Source organism: Peromyscus californicus, unplaced genomic scaffold (assembly GCF_007827085.1).
Source record: "Peromyscus californicus insignis strain IS unplaced genomic scaffold, ASM782708v3 Scaffold_10__1_contigs__length_136768540, whole genome shotgun sequence".
NCBI classification, from domain to species: Eukaryota; Metazoa; Chordata; class Mammalia; order Rodentia; family Cricetidae; genus Peromyscus; species Peromyscus californicus.
The window spans coordinates 12,036,954-12,055,779 of NW_026294391.1; the positions used below are offsets into that span (position 1 = coordinate 12,036,954).

The 18,826-nt window shown below is 48.6% G+C and overlaps 1 protein-coding gene and 1 long non-coding RNA gene across 6 annotated transcripts in view; one reads left to right on the forward strand and one right to left on the reverse strand.

Moving 5' to 3' along the window:
- Positions 1 to 13,346, forward strand: Suv39h1 (SUV39H1 histone lysine methyltransferase). 2 transcript variants are annotated; one of them, XM_052745317.1, is made up of 6 exons: positions 1 to 262; positions 2,643 to 2,788; positions 3,972 to 4,634; positions 10,725 to 10,871; positions 10,957 to 11,086; positions 11,754 to 13,346. In XM_052745317.1, exons 1-6 carry the CDS (start codon positions 244 to 246, stop codon positions 11,885 to 11,887), a joined length of 1,239 nt encoding a protein of 412 aa, XP_052601277.1. In that variant the 5' UTR covers positions 1 to 243; the 3' UTR covers positions 11,888 to 13,346. The 2 variants fall into 2 exon arrangements, with proteins under 2 accessions (XP_052601277.1, XP_052601191.1); XM_052745231.1 differs by lacking the exon at positions 1 to 262 and adding an exon at positions 486 to 686.
- LOC128114944 (uncharacterized) overlaps positions 6,398 to 18,826 on the reverse strand; it is a 27,020-nt gene continuing 14,591 nt past the window's right edge. For all 4 annotated transcript variants that reach the window (XR_008219949.1, XR_008219956.1, XR_008219952.1 and 1 more), the window contains one exon: positions 6,398 to 6,866. This is a non-coding gene — a long non-coding RNA (uncharacterized LOC128114944). The remainder of the gene's footprint in view (positions 6,867 to 18,826) is intronic.

Consider the following 18,826-nt stretch of genomic DNA (forward strand, 5'->3'; position numbering starts at 1 on the left):
AGGGCCTTGGGGAACTTCAACCACTTCTACTGCCCAGACGCACTCTGGGAAGGAGCAGCGAGCACCAGTCCTCGAGACCGCTCCTGGTGACGGGAGGGGTCCGGCCACAGCTCACCGTTTGGTCGGCGCCGGGGCTGCGGGCAGCGAAGGACGGCCAATAGGCTGCGCGTTCCCGGCCACGCCCGCGCGCGCTCTCTTCTCGCGAGGCCTGCTAGGCCCGAATGTCGTTAGCTGTGTAGAAAGATGGCGGAAAATTTAAAAGGTGAAGCAGTGGTGGCTGAGGCGCAGGCTACTGGCCCGGTCGAGTAGAATGGAGGGAAGGTGTCGAGGGCTCCGGGCCAGGCGTCCGGAGCCACGAAGCCTGGAGCTAGTAGGCCGGCGCGGAAAAGATGGGGCTGGAGAGCGCGGGCCCGGCGCGCGGGCTGGGCGGGGCTGAGGGGAGGGGGCGCGTGCTTCGGCCGCGGGGGGCGCGGGGCTGCGCAGGCCGCGCGCGGGGGTTCTCGGGCACGCGCTGCCGGCCGGCGCGCCCACGCGCGCGCTAGAGTCCGGAGGAGAAGGTTGCGACCACACGCGGGAAAAGCAGCTCCCGGTGACCATTACCCTTTCGGTTTCCACGGGAGACGCCGGAAGGGAAGGAAGAAGGGGAACGGACCCCCTTCTCAAAATGGGGGAACCGGCGACTCTAGGTGGGAAGGGATCTCGGCGTGATGAGGGCAAGGTTTAGGGTAGCAGAGTCTCCTCATGAGAGGGAGTGGGGGTCTCGGTGATAGGCGGGCTGGACTCCTCCATGTGTAGGAAAAGGGGTGACTGCGTGTTGGGCGGGCTCGGCAGTGAGGAGAGATTCCACAAGTGTGAGCCGCAGCTCCGAGGGGTAGGAGTCCAGCTGTGCTGAGTGCGCAGCCAGATGCTGGAAATGTGACCCGGGGCGGCTTCTGAGCGGTTGCAAATGCAGGTTAAAGGTTTGGGAAAGGAAAGGCCTCAGAGGAGAAGGCTGAGTCGTCTTCGCTGGGCCTTGGCTAAAGGATGGGTGTACACGCAATGATTTTGAAAAGTGCTTGTGTGTTTTTAGGTGAACAGGCTAGAGTATTTCATTCATGACGGTTTTAGTTTTGAGTTGTATAATGGGGGTTGAAAACATTAAGCATATTTTAAAAAAAGATGGCATTGGATATCGGCAACATACAGTTAGCATCAAGTGTTTTGTGACATATGATTTTAAAAAAAATGGCTTCTAAAGCACATTAAAGGAAGTGCTTTGAAGTAAAGATGTGTATCTTTTTTATCCGTTTGTCTTGAACAGCTTTGGAGACCCTAATGAGTGTCAGTGACTTAGCACATGTACTGTTTATATGTTCCTGAATTGAGAGCAGGGCCCTTTGGATTGAGCTGTACTTTTCACAGAAACATGGGATGAGACAGCAAGTGATAATGCAGCTTGAGAAAAATAGACCTTAGGTGTATAAAATAGCCCAGACGAAGTCAAGGAAGCTTCCAGTAAAGTTAGATCCTGTTTGTTTTTCTGAGACCATCTCACTATGGCTGTCCTGGAACTTAGTATGTTGACCCGCTGGCCTGGAACGCGCAGATCTGAGATCTGCCTGTCTCTGCCTCCCAAGTGCTGGTTCTAAAGGCTTAATCTAACACCTTTCCGCAATCTTTATAATTCCAAAATCAAAAAAGGCCCTGAAAATAGAAGTCTTTTCTTAAAGTTGTCACTAATGGCAAAAGGAGATCTTTTTTGTTGTTTTATATTTTTTTCCAGACAGAGTTTCTCTGTGTGTAGGCCTGACTGTCCTGGAACTTTCGCTCTATAGACCAAGCTGGCTTCGAACTCAGAGATGTGCTTTCCTCTGCCTCCCGAGTGTTGGCACCTCCACGACCTGGACAAAAGGAGATCTGTAAAAGCGCAATTATTCAGTGAGGCTATTTAATGCGGAAAATTCAGGCTTTTGCTGTAGATGTGTTTGCTGTTAGTGTGTTTGATTATGGATGGCTTGACGCCCTAGACCCTGTTGTGAATGTGTCTAAAATTACATTTTTTTCAGTCCCCACATTTTTGAATTCCAAAATAAATGTGGCCCAGGAGTTTCAGCTAAGTGATTGAGGACCAGTTTTACAGTTATCACCTCTGTTTGCTCCCCTGGGGGTTTTCATCCTAACCCCTCACCCCTTTAGGCAATGCACCCTGCTGAGCTAGGAAGCTGTTTTCTTTCTTTTGCAAAGTGAAAAGAGAGAGGGGTGATTAGGTATTGAAGCTAAGGCAAGTTTGCAGGCAGTTTTCGGTCTTGGAAGTTCTAGGAGTAAATAAACCCCTTTACGCACAGCCCGTGCCACAAGCCCCACTTTCAGCCTTGCTGTTTTAGGGTTAGGGGGCAGGGTTTGGAGTAGAAGATTCTCCCGGAAGAGGGGATGAGTCCTTTTGTGACTCTGGCCGGGCGGGGGGGTGGCGCACACCTTTAATCCCAGCACTCAGGAGGCAGAGCCAGGTGGATGGATCTCTTATGAGTTGGAGGCCAGCCTGGTCTACAGAGCGAGTTCCAGGACAGCACCAAAGCTACACAGAGAAACCCTGTTTCGAAAAAACAAACAAACAAAAAACAACAACAAAAAAAATTTGTGACTCGTAGGCCTTCTCATTCCAGGCTGCAGTGTATGTTGCAAATCATCCTGGAATCAGCTTCAGGATCTGTGCCGACTGGCCAAGCTTTCTTGTCCTGCCCTTGGCGTTTCTAAGAAGAATCTTTATGACTTTGAAGTCGAGTACCTATGTGATTATAAGAAGATCCGTGTAAGTCTGGTGGGGGTGTGTGTGTGACTGCCCGTGCAGGGGACCCTCTTCCCCGCCCAACCCCCACATCTCTTTACAAAGGATTTTCACCTGGTTGAAAATGGGATGAATCGACTGTCTTATTTCCATTTTACGGGCGGGGGAAATCAAGTGGCTTTTTCATAGGACAATAGGCAGAAAGAATCCTCAACTGAATGTCTGTTTTCCACTTGGAAACATAAATAACTTGCAGAGATACAAAGTGATAATCTGAACCTAAGAGTGGAAGTAAAAATGGCAACAGTTACTCAGTATGTCCACAAGAAACTTTTTCAACTGATAATAAGGATGAAGTGGCAACAGTTTCTGCCAGAGAAAGCAATGGGATAGTTAGTTAGTTACTAGAGCCCACTGAAAGTCGCATGCTTAAAATGTAGCCTTCATTTTCCCTAGAGTTGTGAGAATTAGTTGTAGGGTGTGTCAGTTGCTTGGGACAATACCTGCCACATAGTGAATGCTAGAAAAAAATATTAACTGTTTTTCCTTTCCTTTCCTCTTTTTTTTATTTTAAGACAGGGTTTTGCTATGTTGCAAAGACTAGCCCCAGACTCAGAATCCTTCTGCCTCAGTTTACTGAGTGACAGGATTATAGATGTGTATATTATATGTATATAATCTTCTCCCCACTTATATTTTCTTCCTTACAGATGAGGTAACAGACATGGCATAATTTATTTGCCTAAGGCAACATAGCCAGGAAGCTACAGATTGACATTTTAAAGTCTATCCTATGGCTGACTCCCAGCAATTAGATCTCCCCTCCCCTGGCCCTGTGCAGAAAACTGCCTGAAAGCAGGGTTCACCTACCACAGGACAGGCTGCTCGAAGTGGCAATGTTTTGATTTGGTGAGGGGGTTGGATTCGGAATGTATTTAGTGGGGAGTGTGAGCAAAAGAGGAACCAAGAATAACTACAGGAGTTTGGGCCTGAAGAGATCATTGGAATATAGAGGAGGAAGTGCTCTGGGGGTTGAAAAGGAGGCATTTCAACAGCTAGTAAGGGGGGGAGTGGAAGTTGAATTCAGTAGTCTTACTCCAGAGGCACTGCCTGGAGCCAGTCTAGAAAGAAAGTGCTGTGAGGTGAATGTTCTCCATTGCCACAAGGGTCTCACATTTATGGTACCCTCCTGGCCCTGTCCTAACAGGAACAGGAGTACTACCTGGTTAAGTGGCGTGGATATCCTGAGTCAGAGAACACCTGGGAGCCACGCCAGAATCTCAAATGTGTGCGCATTCTCAAGCAGTTCCACAAGGACTTAGAAAGAGAGCTTCTCCGGCGGCACCGCCGCTCAAAGCCACCCAGGCATCTGGACCCAAATTTAGCCAACTACCTGGTGCAGAAGGCCAAGCAGAGGCGGGCGCTGCAGCGCTGGGAGCAAGAGCTCAATGCCAAGCGCAGCCACCTGGGACGCATCACCGTGGAGAATGAGGTAGACCTGGATGGCCCTCCGCGGTCCTTTGTCTATATCAATGAGTATCGTGTTGGGGAGGGCATCACCCTCAACCAGGTGGCTGTCGGCTGTGAGTGCCAGGACTGTCTGTCGGCACCCACTGGAGGCTGCTGCCCTGGAGCATCCCTGCACAAGTTTGCCTACAATGACCAAGGCCAGGTGCGGCTGAAAGCTGGTCAGCCCATCTACGAGTGTAACTCCCGATGTTGCTGTGGCTATGACTGCCCTAACCGTGTAGTCCAGAAAGGCATCCGCTACGACCTCTGCATCTTCCGCACTGATGATGGGCGAGGCTGGGGTGTCCGCACGCTGGAAAAGATCCGCAAAAATAGCTTTGTTATGGAGTATGTGGGAGAGGTGAGGAGATGGGTGCGGGTATGTGTGCAGCTTTTCCCACTATGTGTTTGTAGTGTGTGCCTCAACCATGTGCCTAAACTCTCCTGCTTTCCTTGTGAGAAAAGCCTAAGGTGTTGGTCAGAGTGATACCGGAACATGGAAGCAGGGGTCAGTGCTTTTCCCTGACACATCAGCGGGACCATGCTGGTAGTTGAAAGAACACTGAAGTACTTCTGACCTCAGCTGGCCTCATAGGGTATATAGCAAAGAAAGTGGGCACTGAGCTTTAGGCAGCTAACTTTGCAAAGCTACGTGATCAGGGCAAGTTTTCTCCTTCTTTTGTGATAAGGGTCATTGGATCAGAAACAGTGAATCTAAAGTAGCATGTAGGCTTGTCTTGGATGGAGGTTTGGCAAGATCCTCTAGACCAGTGGTTTTCAACCTGTGGGTCCCAACCCCTGGGGTTCTTACAGGGCTCACCTAAGACCATCGGAAAACACAGATATTTGCATTACAATTCATAACAGCAAAATCACAGTTATGAAGTAGCAACAAAAATAACTGTATGGTTGAGAGTCACCACAACATGAGGAGTTGTATTAAAGGGTCACAGCGTTAGGAAAGTTGAGAAAAACTGAGCTAGACTTTCAGGTTACCCTGGGGAAATGCTAGATGGTACATGATGCAGGCTAACTTTTTTTAAATCAATAATCCCCAGATTTTTGTGGATTAACACATTAGGAGTTAGTCTGCATTGTTTTGAGGCAGAGTCTCCCTCTGTAGCACAGGTTGGCTTTAAGCTCACAGTCCTGCTTCCCCCTCTGAGTGCTGGGACTATAAACATGTGTCACCATGCCTGGTCTAGATTTACCTGGTTTGTGAACACTCCAGGGTGGGTATTTCAGTGGATCTCCTGTCCATATAGTGACTCCGGCTCCCTAGAATTTTATCCCCACTTTGTGCCTTTTTTGTACCTTAGGGCCTTCAGCTCACCGTCAGATCCTCCGCATTTGCAGTAGGGGACTGAAGGGGAAGGTACTAAATGAGTCAGGCCTGGAAGCAGTACATGCTACTTATGCCCACTATTGGCTGGAAGTGAGTCACTAGCCTTACCTCTGTACTAGGGAGGTGTGGGGGTGTGTGCTTTAATTTTGTAAAACAAGAGTCTGGGTGAGCAACTAGCAGGTGTGTACAGCAGAAAGTACCACATTCTAAGTAAGACATGATGGGCATTTGGGGTTGGGCAGTTCTTTTTTATGGAGACAAATCTCACTGCTTGCGAGATTTAGCTTCCCTGGGTCTTGACTGTCTAAATGTGTGTTTTTTCATGACATTTTCCATGTATTTTCATAGGTCCCTCCTAGATGTTATTTGCTCGGAAAGTGACAGTCTCTAGCTAGACGACACATGCGCAGGTGTCCACCTGTAGCAGTGACACTGATGACTAGGAGAGGCCTCCACTCTTTTTCTTTTTCGGTTTTTTTGAGACAGGGTTTCTCTGTGTATCTCTGGCTGGCCTCAAACCCGCCTGCCTCTGCCTCCCAAGTGCTGGGATTAAAGGTGTGGGCCGCCGGCACCACCACCCTGTGAGGTTCCAGTCTTATGACCTGGAGGAAGCTTGAGCTCTCCATACTCTAGAAGTGTCTTTACCCCAGAGTGATTTGGAATAGTCTGGGATATAGACAGCTTTCTAGAAGAGAATGCTCTCAGCCTGGGACCCCTGATGGTCTGGAAGGGGAAGTGTCTAGACCCTCTGAGATCTCAGCATTCCTAGAGACATCCCAAGCAGGAAGCCAGTCAGTATAATTGTGAGCAAGGTAGAGGAAAAGCCCTCTCTATACACAGGGTCTTATAGGAAGCAGCATCTATACCCCATAGGAAGGAAGGCTCAATCCCCCGAGTGTAGTGTCCTTGCTTCTCCACTCTGGAAATAGCAGGGTTGGTTTCCAGGAGCACTCTCTCACCTCTTCCTTACCTTTCCCTCTCATCCATTCTCTCCATGTTATTTCTTGACCTCTGTGTCTTGCCAGGGTCTACCTGCTTAGGTCCAGGCCTTCTAGTACCCTCAGTTTCTGTGGGTCCTTCTGATGGTGTCCTTCTACCAAACACTGCCGGAGCTAAACCTTTTTCCATGTGGCCTCTGAAGAGGCAGTAAGTACAGTACAGTGGGTAGAAGGTGGTCCCTGGAGGCTGGCTGCCAGCCTGCCCTCCCACTCATCAGCAGTCACTTCATGTCTCTTTCTGTTTCCGCATCTGGAAAAGAGGAGAAGGAAGCACTTAGGTTGTTCCTCCCTGGGAAGCACTGGGAAGATGCGCTTCAGCAGTACTTGGTAGTGCTTTAGTCCAAAACTCAGACAATCCAGATTGCTCAAAATTGAAAGGTGGTTTTTTTGTTTTTAATAGCCCGACCTGATGTGTTATTTTGTTTGTACTGGGGGTAAATATTCATATATTTAATCACAAATGTTAATCTACTTAATTATGGGGCACTATCTAGATGTTCCTGAGGTATATTATTGTAAACCCACCCCCCCATAGGATGCAGGGCCTCCCTTATGCCACATCCTAACCTGCAGGGTGCTATGTGATTAATTCAGAGGATCCTCCTCAGTCTTGGATGCCAATCTTGGGGGCTACTGACAGTTTGTAACAATAGTTCCTGCTCCTTTGGACCTTTCCATGTTTGTTCCAGATTTTCATATTTCCACAGATTCTTTCTAACCTCACCAGGCAGAGAATGCTAGCAGTTTATTTCTGAAACATGAGTTCTCTCTGTATTTTATCATCTCTGGAATGGAGGTGAGTTTTAATTGATAAAATGGTAGTCATGGGCACACAAAGGAAGGGTGAACCTTAGATTTCAACAAGGTGTGGTACTTAACCGGTCACTGCAAAAGCAGCACAGACCATTTTTCTCACACACATGCGCTTGTGTCTTTACAACAGCCCCCCAAGTTGGGACTTTGCTGCTGACATTCCCATTCTATAGATGAGAAAATAGAGGCCCAGAGGTGCCGTGCAGGAGCTTGGTCCAAGTTATAAAGCTAGTAAAGTGAAGTAGGTAGGAAATGCCTAGTATTTAAACCTGGTGTTATGGCAGGCCCGCTGGCTTTTTTCTTTCCCCGAGAAAACAGGCACACAGAGAGAATAATATTCAGGATCTCACCTACAGGAGGGGCTGACAGCCACTGACTTGGTTTCCTATTTCTCATCCACATCAGCAGCCTTTTTAAGCTGCCAACTCCTAGGCTGTTTTCCCTGACAGCCTGGAGAGCTACTAGAGAGTAGGGATGGAAAGGGATGAGTTTTCAGGGTGGGACATCGCAGGAGAGAGGAAGGGAGGGCTGTTTATGCCTGGAGGGGATGACTCATCCCGGTGAGACTGGGGCAGCAGGTAGGAGCAGAACAGACAGAAAGATGGAGTGGGGGAGGATGTGAGTGTTCCTTAGACTCCAGTTAGAAAGCTGGTTCAGAGAAGAGCAAGTCTGCTGGTGAGTTAGAATGGCTGCCCTTAGTTCCCAGCCTTTAATGAGAGGTGACTGGCATCTGAGGGTCTGGAAAGCCAGGGGTTCCAAGTAGTCACATACTGACACCATAAGATTCTCCGGGAGCTAGGAGACCTACCTCAGCATACTTTAAGTGAATACTCCTATGGCTATTGCTTCATCCTTCAGGAGATAAGCCTCACTGTTGGTGGTGGTGGTGATGCCATAATGACCTGGAGCCTGCTTTAGAGGATGAATCTCTCTCTCTCTCCCTCCCTCCCTCTCCTCCTTCTCCTCCCTCCCTCCCTCTCTCTCTCTCTCTCTCTGTCTCTCCCTCTCCCTCCCTCTCCCCCCTCTCCCCCCTCCCCCCTCTCTCAGACAGCGTTTCTGTCTCTTTAGATCATCTTTAGATCACGCTGGTTTCCACTCACAGAGATCCGCCTGCCTCTGCCTCCTGAGTGTTGGGATTAAAGGCGTGCACCACCACCGCCCAGCTGTATCTCATTTTTTTAGATTTTACTTGTGTGCGTGCTCATGTGCAGGTGTTCGTGTAGCCCAGAAGGAGAGGGGATATTGGATCCCTTGACCTTGAGTTATGGGTATTTGGGTTTGTTTTTTGAGACAAGGTTTCTCTGTGTAGCCCTGGCAGTCCTGAACTCATTATGTAGACCAGGTTGGCCTCAGAGATCTTACCTACCTCTGCCTTCCAAGTGTTGGGATTAAAGGCATGTGCTGCCACCACCCCCACCCAGCCGACTCCTGTTGCACTAAGCACGTTTTACCAGCCATATCTAGGCCATATCTCTTAAATTCCTCCCCTCCACCACCATCTGAGGTTTTCTTGAACAATGTCTTACAGTGTGCAGGTCTGATTCCATCTTTGTTATATCTTTGGCCCCTGAGGGTCAGGGCTAGGCCTGGATTCTTATCTTCCCCAGCCAGACTGACCACCGTTGTGAGCAGGATCTAGGCACAGTCTCCAGTACAAAATAGCCTGGTGGGCTGAGGGTGTTATATATTGCAGTGGTGGAGTGTGTGCTTAGTGCACACTACGGCCCTGAATTGGTTTACACCATCAAAAAACAAAAGACCACTGAATGAATGAAGAAAAAATGCAGATGGGGGAGTCAGGTCCTTCAGGAATGAGCCAGAGTAGGAGGTGGTATGAAGTGTGGTTTGGAGGTAAATCTAGGTTTTATAGAGGCAGCTGTTAATCAGTACTTGGCCCAGGACATAGGTGATGGATGGCAGAAGAGGCAGGGAGCAAACGGCTAGAGAACACAGGGTGGTCATGACCAGAAGGGGGCAGATTTGAAACACAGAAGGAGCATGGCATGCTCAGCAAAGCTGCATAAGGGGCCAGGAAGGTCTGTGTCCAATTTCATCAGGGAGGTGGACAGTGTCTTTGAGGAAGAGAGGGAAGGAAGAAGACAGGTGTTAGAATTACCTAGAAGACTGCCTCTTGGGCCAGAGGGGTTGCTGGATCAGAGAACAGAAGGAAAAGAGCAGTTAGCTTGTATCTGCTGTGGGCTGTACTGTTTGGGCACTTAGTAGGTAGATGGAGGAAAGCCAGAAGTGAGGGTACCCTGGGCTGAGGAAATGGCATTCTCTGGTACAGTAAGACACCCAGAAAAAGTCAGCAGCACTGAAGGATTGCTAGAGGGTATGGTTTGGGGTGCCAGGGGAGGAGTGGATATGGGGCCCAAGGTGAGGACTGTCAAGTGAGGATAAAGTAAAGAAAATTCATCAACAGCATTTGGGAGGCAAGAGCAGATCAGAACTGGGATGGTAAAGCAGCTTCATGCTTCCTGGGATGGGAGGTACTGGGGAGGAGAGATGCGGGAGGAGGTGCCTACCGTTTCCAGCCTCAGGTGTTGGCACCCGAGTTCAGTGTTAGGCCCTTCTCTCAGCTCTGTTTTGCATTCCTTTCTCTCATATTCTCTCTTGTTCTTACTCTTCCTTTATCTCTGTCATTTTATCATGAGGTTTTAGCCTCAGCCCCTTTCTGGTCATCTCAGGATTTGAGGATCTTGGCCTTGGATTTTCTGAGGGCCTTGGTCTTCTCTCTCTCTGACCTGGATCTTTCACACTAAGATTCTGTGTTTTGTCTCTGAGTCTGGCTCTCTTGTCTGAGTCCCTTTCCCATCCATTCAAGCCCTTGTCCCCACTGTCGTCCAGGGCCTCTTTATTTTCCATGTCCTCCATGTCCTTGCCATCTGCATGGCCTACAGTGGTTCTCACTCCCTGTTGACTTGTGCTATGTCTCTTACTGTCCTGCCCTGGCTCAGTCAGGTTCTCCTTGTCTCCTTGCACCCTGGCTCTCACTTTCTTGCCTGTGCTCTGGGTCTTTCTGTCTTTGTCGCTCTGTGTCTCTGAGACGTCTCACTGGGAACAGAAAGTGGAGGTTCCTCTCTTCCTTTCACTCTAACTGCACCTTGCAGCTCCCCCATCCACCATTGCAAGACACCTCCTGCTTTCCAGAGGTTGGAGAAGGGGTGGGTGGTGGGTAGCCCTCTGAGGACTGGCAGACTTCGCTCCTGCTCACTGTTCTTCTCTTCCCAGGGGAGAGTTGGGGCTGACTTTCCTGAACCTTCGTGACCAATCTTACCCCCCCCCCCTTCCCCAGATTATTACCTCAGAGGAGGCAGAGCGGCGGGGCCAGATCTACGACCGCCAGGGCGCCACCTACCTCTTTGACCTGGACTACGTGGAAGACGTATATACCGTGGATGCCGCCTATTATGGCAACATCTCTCATTTTGTCAACCATAGTGTGGGTGCCTCCAGCAGGCGGGCAGAGGGTTGGGAGGGGCAAGCCAGGGCCCCTCCTCACTTTCCCACTGTTCTTTCTTGCCCAGTGTGATCCCAACCTGCAGGTGTACAACGTATTCATAGACAACCTTGATGAGCGACTACCCCGCATCGCATTCTTTGCCACAAGAACCATCTGGGCGGGCGAGGAGCTCACCTTTGATTACAACATGCAAGGTGGGGGTGGCAAGGGCCCCAGGGGCAGGGGCACATGTGACATGGGATGTGAGGACCCCACCCCAAGGCACATGGGTCATTCAGTGGACCATGGGAAAATCTTTTGCTGGAGTTTTAAGATGTTCTTTCTGACTCCCAGCCTCCTACCTGGACCCTGCCCAAGGCTTGTGGGTTCCCATACTTCCACGCCCTTAACCCCAACCCTAAAAGACTTACACTACCTTCTCTCAAGACTTGTGGGAGAGGATGTTCGGCTGGAGAGTTAAGGCACACCTCACTTCATCTTGAATGAACTGCCCCTGCCCCTCCTGACTCTAATCCTCTTTCACCTTCCTTGTTCTGAGCCTCTAGATACCCTTGTGCTCTCCAGCCAGACCTCTTCTTGATAAACTAGTCATCTCTGAGACACTTAGCAGATAATGGGCAAGAGAGTTCAGGTGCCTTTTGGGTGCCCAGGTTGCTCTCCATTCCTGAACCCTGCCTGACATGACTTTCCTCCCCAAACATCCCTCAACCCCAGTCCTGAACAACTCCTGTAGTGTTGTGTCCCAAAGATCCCCTCCTAACCCCAAGATCCCTGGGTGTTCTGGTATAAGGGGTAGTAACAGGACACTTCATGCAGGCCTTCTAACAAACCCCCCCTCCTTCCCTGACTGTGACTTCACAGTGGACCCCGTGGACATGGAAAGTACCAGAATGGACTCCAACTTTGGCCTGGCTGGGCTCCCCGGCTCCCCCAAGAAACGGGTCCGTATTGAATGCAAATGTGGGACAACAGCTTGCCGAAAATACCTCTTCTAGCCCTGAGAAGTTTGAGGCCACATTAACTGAAGGGTCCTGAAGCCACCTTCCTCTCTACTGCTGCCCTCTTGTCAAGAATGACCATCAGAGCCTTGTCTGCCTCCACTTGTCCTCATCTGCCCCAACCTATTCCCTCCCTGCTCCAGGGTCAGGGCTGTGGTGAGGACTGACTCTGGGTACCCTTTCTTTCTCTCTTCCTTTCCCCTGTCCCAGGCCCATCAGGCATTGCACTTACAACTCCCAGCCACATTTTCAAAAGTATATTTTTCACATCAGGATTCCCTGGAGTTGGGATTCATGTTTGTCATGGAGGTCCAAAGGGTGAGCAACTCAACCCCAGAATAGAAAGACTTTTTTTCTGGACAGCATCTCTGCAGCTCTGTGTAGTTCAGGCTGGTGTTGGACTCTTAATCCTCCTGTCTCAGCTTTCCTCGTGCTGAGTGTATAGATGTATACCCAGCTAAGCTTTTTTTAAATTGCATCTGCTTCTGCTTGGAGCCTAAGTGACCTGTTGCAGGCCTCTTGACTGCTCTAACAGTATGAGGAAGCAACCCCCAGGCAGACAGATATCAGAGCTCAGAGATACCAGCGTGACTTCAAGCTGGATCAGCAACCACAGAGCCTTTGTACTCATGAAAGAAAGGAGGTCTCCAGGGCTAGTGGATAATTCTGGTTCTGCTCATTGTGCTTTTGATGCTGGGTAGTATTGACCTTAAGACCCACAGGGTCTCGGAGTTGCAAGTCTGAAAAGTAGTTGCCCAAGTGCCACCAGAATACCTCTTGGAAAGCTCCATGGGATGGTTAAGACCATCAGGGAGTAAAGAGTTCTAGATGTGCTGGAAACCCTGCCTTGGCATGTGATACCACTGGAACTACTAGAAGCTGGAACCAAGATATAGCTAGTCTGTAGATAGCACTTAAGACAATAATGTGCGTTGACTAGAAGCTGATGAGGTGCCAGGCACAGGGTAGAGCACCTGGTCCATATGGATTGTCTCAGGGAAGCCTTGAAAACCACACAGGTGGAGCCCAGGAAAAGGCCCATGTGGCAGAAGGCAACGACTAGGCCAAAAATGGTTGGGGAGACTTACTCACTAGAATATGGTGAGATGAGAGCCAAGCCCCCTTTACTTGTCAGCTTCAAGTATTCACCTGGCTCCACTAGCTCAAAAGTTAACTGCCTAGAAATGTACAAAAGGCAAAGATTCTGATGGCTGCCTTGCCCCCTGCTCTCCCCATTTCCTTCAGGAAGCCTTTCGTGACTTCCTGTACCCAGAGTGCCCCTATGTGAGACTGTGCACCCTGCTACCAGATCTGTGTGTGTGTGTCTGTGTGTGTCCTGCTCACTCCCCAGGCTGACCTTCAGGCATGGACTGAATCTGGTTCTCTTGTATACCCCTCAGCCCTCCCCAGCCTGGAGTGTGCATCAATAAACTGTGTTGTTGAGTCAATAAGCTCAGCTACGAGGGATTGGGGTCTTGATAATTAGGAAATGTGGAGCTAGGAGCTGGGGCTGCCCTCGAATGTAGTCTGACAAGCTTAAGTCATCTGACTGTAACCTTCCTACATCCCAACAGCTAAGGGACATCAACAGCAAGTGTTACAGAGAGCTGTAAGTTTACACTTTGGGACATGGGTAAAGCACCTAGGAGGGTTAACATAGTAGATGGACAACAGTAGAAAAGTATCAGGTGCCAGGAAAAGGTCCTGAAACTGCTCAGAAAAACCAAGACAGAATCCACATCATCATCAAAGACTTGTTCACTGGGATTTTGGCTCAAAACATCAAGGGGGTGGGGCCGGGCGGTGGTGGCACACTTCTTTAATCCCAGCACTGGGGAGGTAGAGGCAGGTGGACCTCTGTGAGTTTGAAGCCAGCCTGCTCTACAAATAAAGTTCCAGGACAGCCCGGGCTGTCACACAGAGAAACTGTCTTGCAAAACCAAGCCAACCAAACAACCTTCTAGGGAATGCCCTAGGCTCCAGATCACAAATAAAAAGAATCCTCATATTAAAATCTGATCTCTCCTCTAAAGAGATTCTTAAGTAGCTGAGAGGTATCAGTCAAACCCAGTCCAGCCCCGAGACTACCACAGAATTAAGACACTTTACATACAAAATACAGAGCTGCAAACAGCCCAGGAAATGCACTCTTTGTTGCCTACTTACCCATTAAAAGCTCAGAGACATTGATCTTGCATGAAATCCCTAATAGGTCAAGTATATCACACTATGGGACTGAGGCCACCCAAAAGACACAGGTATTGCACCTGGCAACGTATCATGAACGGTCAGGGAACTCTGGAATCAACAAGCTCAGGGGCCACATATCTAGGACACTGGTGATCAAACAGACCTCAATTTTAAGTACAGTCATCCCAATAGCTCAGTGAACTCACCCATGTAATGCAGACTAAAAACCCTCAAAACCACCTGAGATTCAGAAATCCTCCTAAGACTTAGGACACAGATTTCAAAAAATACAATTCAGAGACCGTACTGGATGTAGAACATCAAATAATTCGGATACATTCAAATGGTGAGATAAGCCATTTGAGGCCTCTCACAGCCAGACCTACACTAATGAACTGGTCAGGGATCTCACCCCCTGTGACACTAAAACAGCTCAGAACATTTAAATTCTAGGAAGCATATGCCCCAAACAACCTCACATCCTGTGACATAAGGGATCAAAAACCATTCAAGATGAGGTAGATATCCACAAACATTTCAGAGGAATAATGTTCAGGGCCATATAGCAACAAGCAGATCATAGATTGCAATCCCTAGAGCATAAGCACACAAAAATATCAGATACTTCCTATGCCAGGACAAACACCCATTCACATCACACTTGGGAAAATAAGCCAAAGACCTGATCAAAGACTTCCTTCTCATATTAAGGTACATGCCCATGACAAGGGTTGAGTATTATACCCCCGAACAAGCCATACCCCTCACAATCATGATGGGCATACAAAGGATGCCAGTGTTAACCACCTGGAAATGTATTCACAAAGGAGCAGAACCAGATGGGTGTGGTAACACTACTTTAATCCAATCCATTAGGGAGAAAGGCAAGTGGATCTCTATGAGGCCAGCCTGGTCTACATAGCAAGTTCCAGAGCTACAGAGTGAGATCCCGTCTCAAAAAAAAAAAAAAAAAAAAAAGCAGCTCCAGAGCCAGCCAACCATATGGAACATGTGTTCTTAATCTCAGTATTTAAGAGACTGAGGCAGGAGACAGACCATGCCTTATCAAAAAGTGAGAGAATAGAGTCTTTTAACTATGAAACATTCACAGACTTTCAAGTCTCTGATACACTTTTTGGTTTATGTTCCAGAGTGTTAGTGGGTATCTGGTATGAAGTGTGATTTTTTTTAATTTTTTTTTTATCTGTTAGAGACATCTGGGGCCAGGCAAACCAGAAACAGTTCCTAGACCCAATATCCTATAACACAGATCCACAGAGAGGTCAGAGAGCTCATTCATTACTTCATATTCCAGCCTAGAGATGAGAAACTGCCATCATTAGACATATACAGACAGAGCTCCCAAGCAGGGATATGTACCAGGACTCAGACAGACATGCCATAACCTCAGATAGTGTATTTGCAGAAACAAGCCACTTTTTTTGTCATAAAACAACACAAATTTATTTTACATTTCTTCAGGTCAGAAGAGGAATGAGTTTTAGTAGATATAATAGAAATTCAAGTGTAGGCTGGGCTCCGTGATACACATCTGTAGTCAGCTATTCAGGAAGCTGAGGCAGTACGATCAACTGAGCCCAGGAGTTTGAGGCCACCCTTGGCAACATAGCAAGACCCTGTCTCTTCTATCTAAAAATAAGTTTGAGAACCGAATATATCAAGTGGTCTTATTTATGTATAAATGATTTGGATACAGGCATGAAAAACTAAAATTTTGCTTTTTTCAAGTCAACTTGCCTGACTTCCCTCTGGAGCTCCTCAGGGACAATCCGCCCCTGTAGGAGGCCCACATTCTGTGCCTTACCACTCCTTCCCCCTCCACTTTTGAAGCCGGCCACATTTCATCACCCACTGGTTTTTTCCCCTTCAGCATCTTCCTCCTGACCGTCTCTCTGTATTTATCTCCTTCTGTCTCTAGCTCTCTGGATTGGTACCTCTTCTTGTTCTGCTTTCAGCACTACTCCACCTTCTCTGACCCTCACTTCCATGCTTCCCTCATATTGAGACACTTAGGATCATGTCGGACTACCCAGATATCCTAGGATTGTCCCCTCTCACGATACTTAATGATATCTACAAAGCCCCCGTACTATCCACGTCAGTTAGCATGGCTGCAGGTTCTAGGGATTGTGCGTGCTACCCTAATATCTCTCTGTTCTTTTTCAGGGCTATTTCCCAGAGTCCTCAGTCACTTGGAACTAAACTCTCTCATGTGCTAGTGAGATTAGTTCCAAGTGATTGAAGACTCGAAGGATGTTTTGGTATATGTCCCAGAATGTGTGTATGTGTGTTCTTTTTGTATGTCTGTGAGTAGGAAGGGTCTGACTTGGAAATTCATTGCTTCCTCTGAGGTCTGTGAGCTGTTTGTGGGTATGTCTCTGGGGGCCAGATAGCAGTACCCTGAAGATGTCTATTTCCCAATCTCTGGAACCTGCAGGTAGCAGGAATGCCACAGCCCAAGAAATTCACCCAAAGTACATCAATCCTCCAAGTCTGAGACACATACACAGTGCAAAGGGAAACACATTATTAGACATAAATCATAAGCAAGTCAGGCCCTTACAAATGGTCATATAACACAACTGAACAGATCTAAACCCCTTGACAAACACACACAAAGAATCAGACACCCACTATGATTCTATACTCAGACTAGGAACCTCAGGGGAAAAGAAAATTTTTAAAAGGAGAGAGAGCGCCAAGCAAGGTGGTTCATGCCTTTAATCCCAGCATTTGGGTCGAGCTGGAACAGGGACAGAATGGGAGGGCAAGGAGGGAGATACCATGATAGATGAGGACATCATGGGCATAGGAAGAGGCAGAGTGCCAGTGAGGCTCTCAGGAATCCACAAGGATGACCCCACCTTGGAGTGCTGGCAGTGGTCCAGAGGGTGCCTGGACCGGTCTACTCTGGTGACCAGTCTAGTGAATACCCTAACCGTCATCATAGAGCCTTTGTCCAGTGATGATGGAGGCAGATGCAGAGATCCACGGCCAGGCGCCAGGCTGAGCTCCTGGGAATCCAATCGATGAGAGAGAGGAGGGATTCTGCGGGAGGGGGACGTCGAGATTATGATGGGAAGACATGCAGAGATGACTGGCCACACTAGTGGAAGCCCATGAACGTAGACTAGTGGCTGTGGAGCCCCCATGGGACTGGACTAGGCCCTCTGGATATGGAAGACGGTTGTTTGACTCGAACTGTTTTGGGGACACCCAGGCAGGGGGATCGGGATCCATCCCTGGTACATGGGCAGGCTTTTGGGAGCCCCGTGCCTGTGGTGTGGTGCCTTGCACAACCTTGGTGCAGTGGGGAGGGGCTTGGACCTGCCTAGGCTCAGTGTGCCGGGCTCTGCTGACTCCCTATGGGAGACCTTGATATGGGGAATGTGGGGAAGTGGGGTGGCTTGGGAGGGAGAGTTGGGGGGTGGGAGGAGGGAGGAGGGGGGATCTGTGGGTGGTATGTGGAGTGAGTAGAAAATTTCTTAATAAAGAAAAATGAAAAGAAAAAAATCCCAGCATTTGAGAGGCAGAGGCAGGCGGATCTCTGTGAGTTTGAGGCCAGCCTGGTTTACAGAGTGAGTTCCAGGACAGCCAGGGCTACACTGAGAAACCCTGTCTCAGAGAGAGAGAGACGCACAGGGAGAGGGAGAGACAGCGAAGACCTCAAGTCTTACAACATGGGAAGATAAACAGGTTGAAACTTTACAGGCAGGACACACACCCAGAATAAGTACAGAAACCTAGCAGTCGGATTCCGACAAACAAATCCAAGTCCTTGCCACCTGAGATGGACACCTACAAACCAGGGATTTCAAATCCTGCAGTAAATATTCGTAATCAAGGCACAAAGCTCATGTAAGAAAAAGACCCCTAAACAGACTGTAGATCTGAGATCTTCTAACACACAGCCATAAAGAGATTAGAGAGTGAGTGGCTGGGGAAATGGCTCAGTGGGCTAAGAGCACAGTGCTCTTAGAGAGGACCTCAGTTTGGTTCCCAGCACTGACATGGCAGCTCAGAACTACCTGTGACTCCAGTTCCAGGTTCTATGTCTTCTTTTGGCCTCCCAGCACCTGCAGACACGTGGTGCACATACATGCAGGCAAGATACTCATGCACATAAATATGTTCATAATTTAATTTTGTTATTTTACGTGTATCAGTGATTGCCTATATGTATATGTCTGTGCACCACATACATGCATTTCCCACAGAGGCTAGAGGAGGGGGTCAGATCTCCTGGAACTGCAGTTAGAGATGGTTGTGAGCTGCCCTGAGGGTGCTGGGAACCAGGGCCCTCTAGAAGAGCATCCCGTGCTCCTAACCACTCTGCTCTATCCTTTCAGCCCATGAAATAAATCTTTGAAAACAAAACAAAGAGTTTGCATTCTGAGATGTACTCCCAGTCTCAGAATGGTCTGAAAGTCTTCAAATCAAAGTAAATAAACTACGAAGACAGGCAGTGGTGGCACACGCCTTTACTCCCAGGAGGCAGAGCCAGGTGGATCTATGTGATTATGAGCACAGCCTGGTCTACAGAGGGAGATCCAGGACAGGCACCAAAACTACATCCTGTCTCTGGAAAAACAAAAACGTTTTGGGGTTGGGTATTTAGCTCAGTTGTAGAGCACTTGCCTAGCAAGCACAAGGCCCTGGGTTAGGTCCTCAGCTCCCGAGAAAAAGAAAAGAAAACAAACAAACAAAAACCCATGAAGAGTCTAA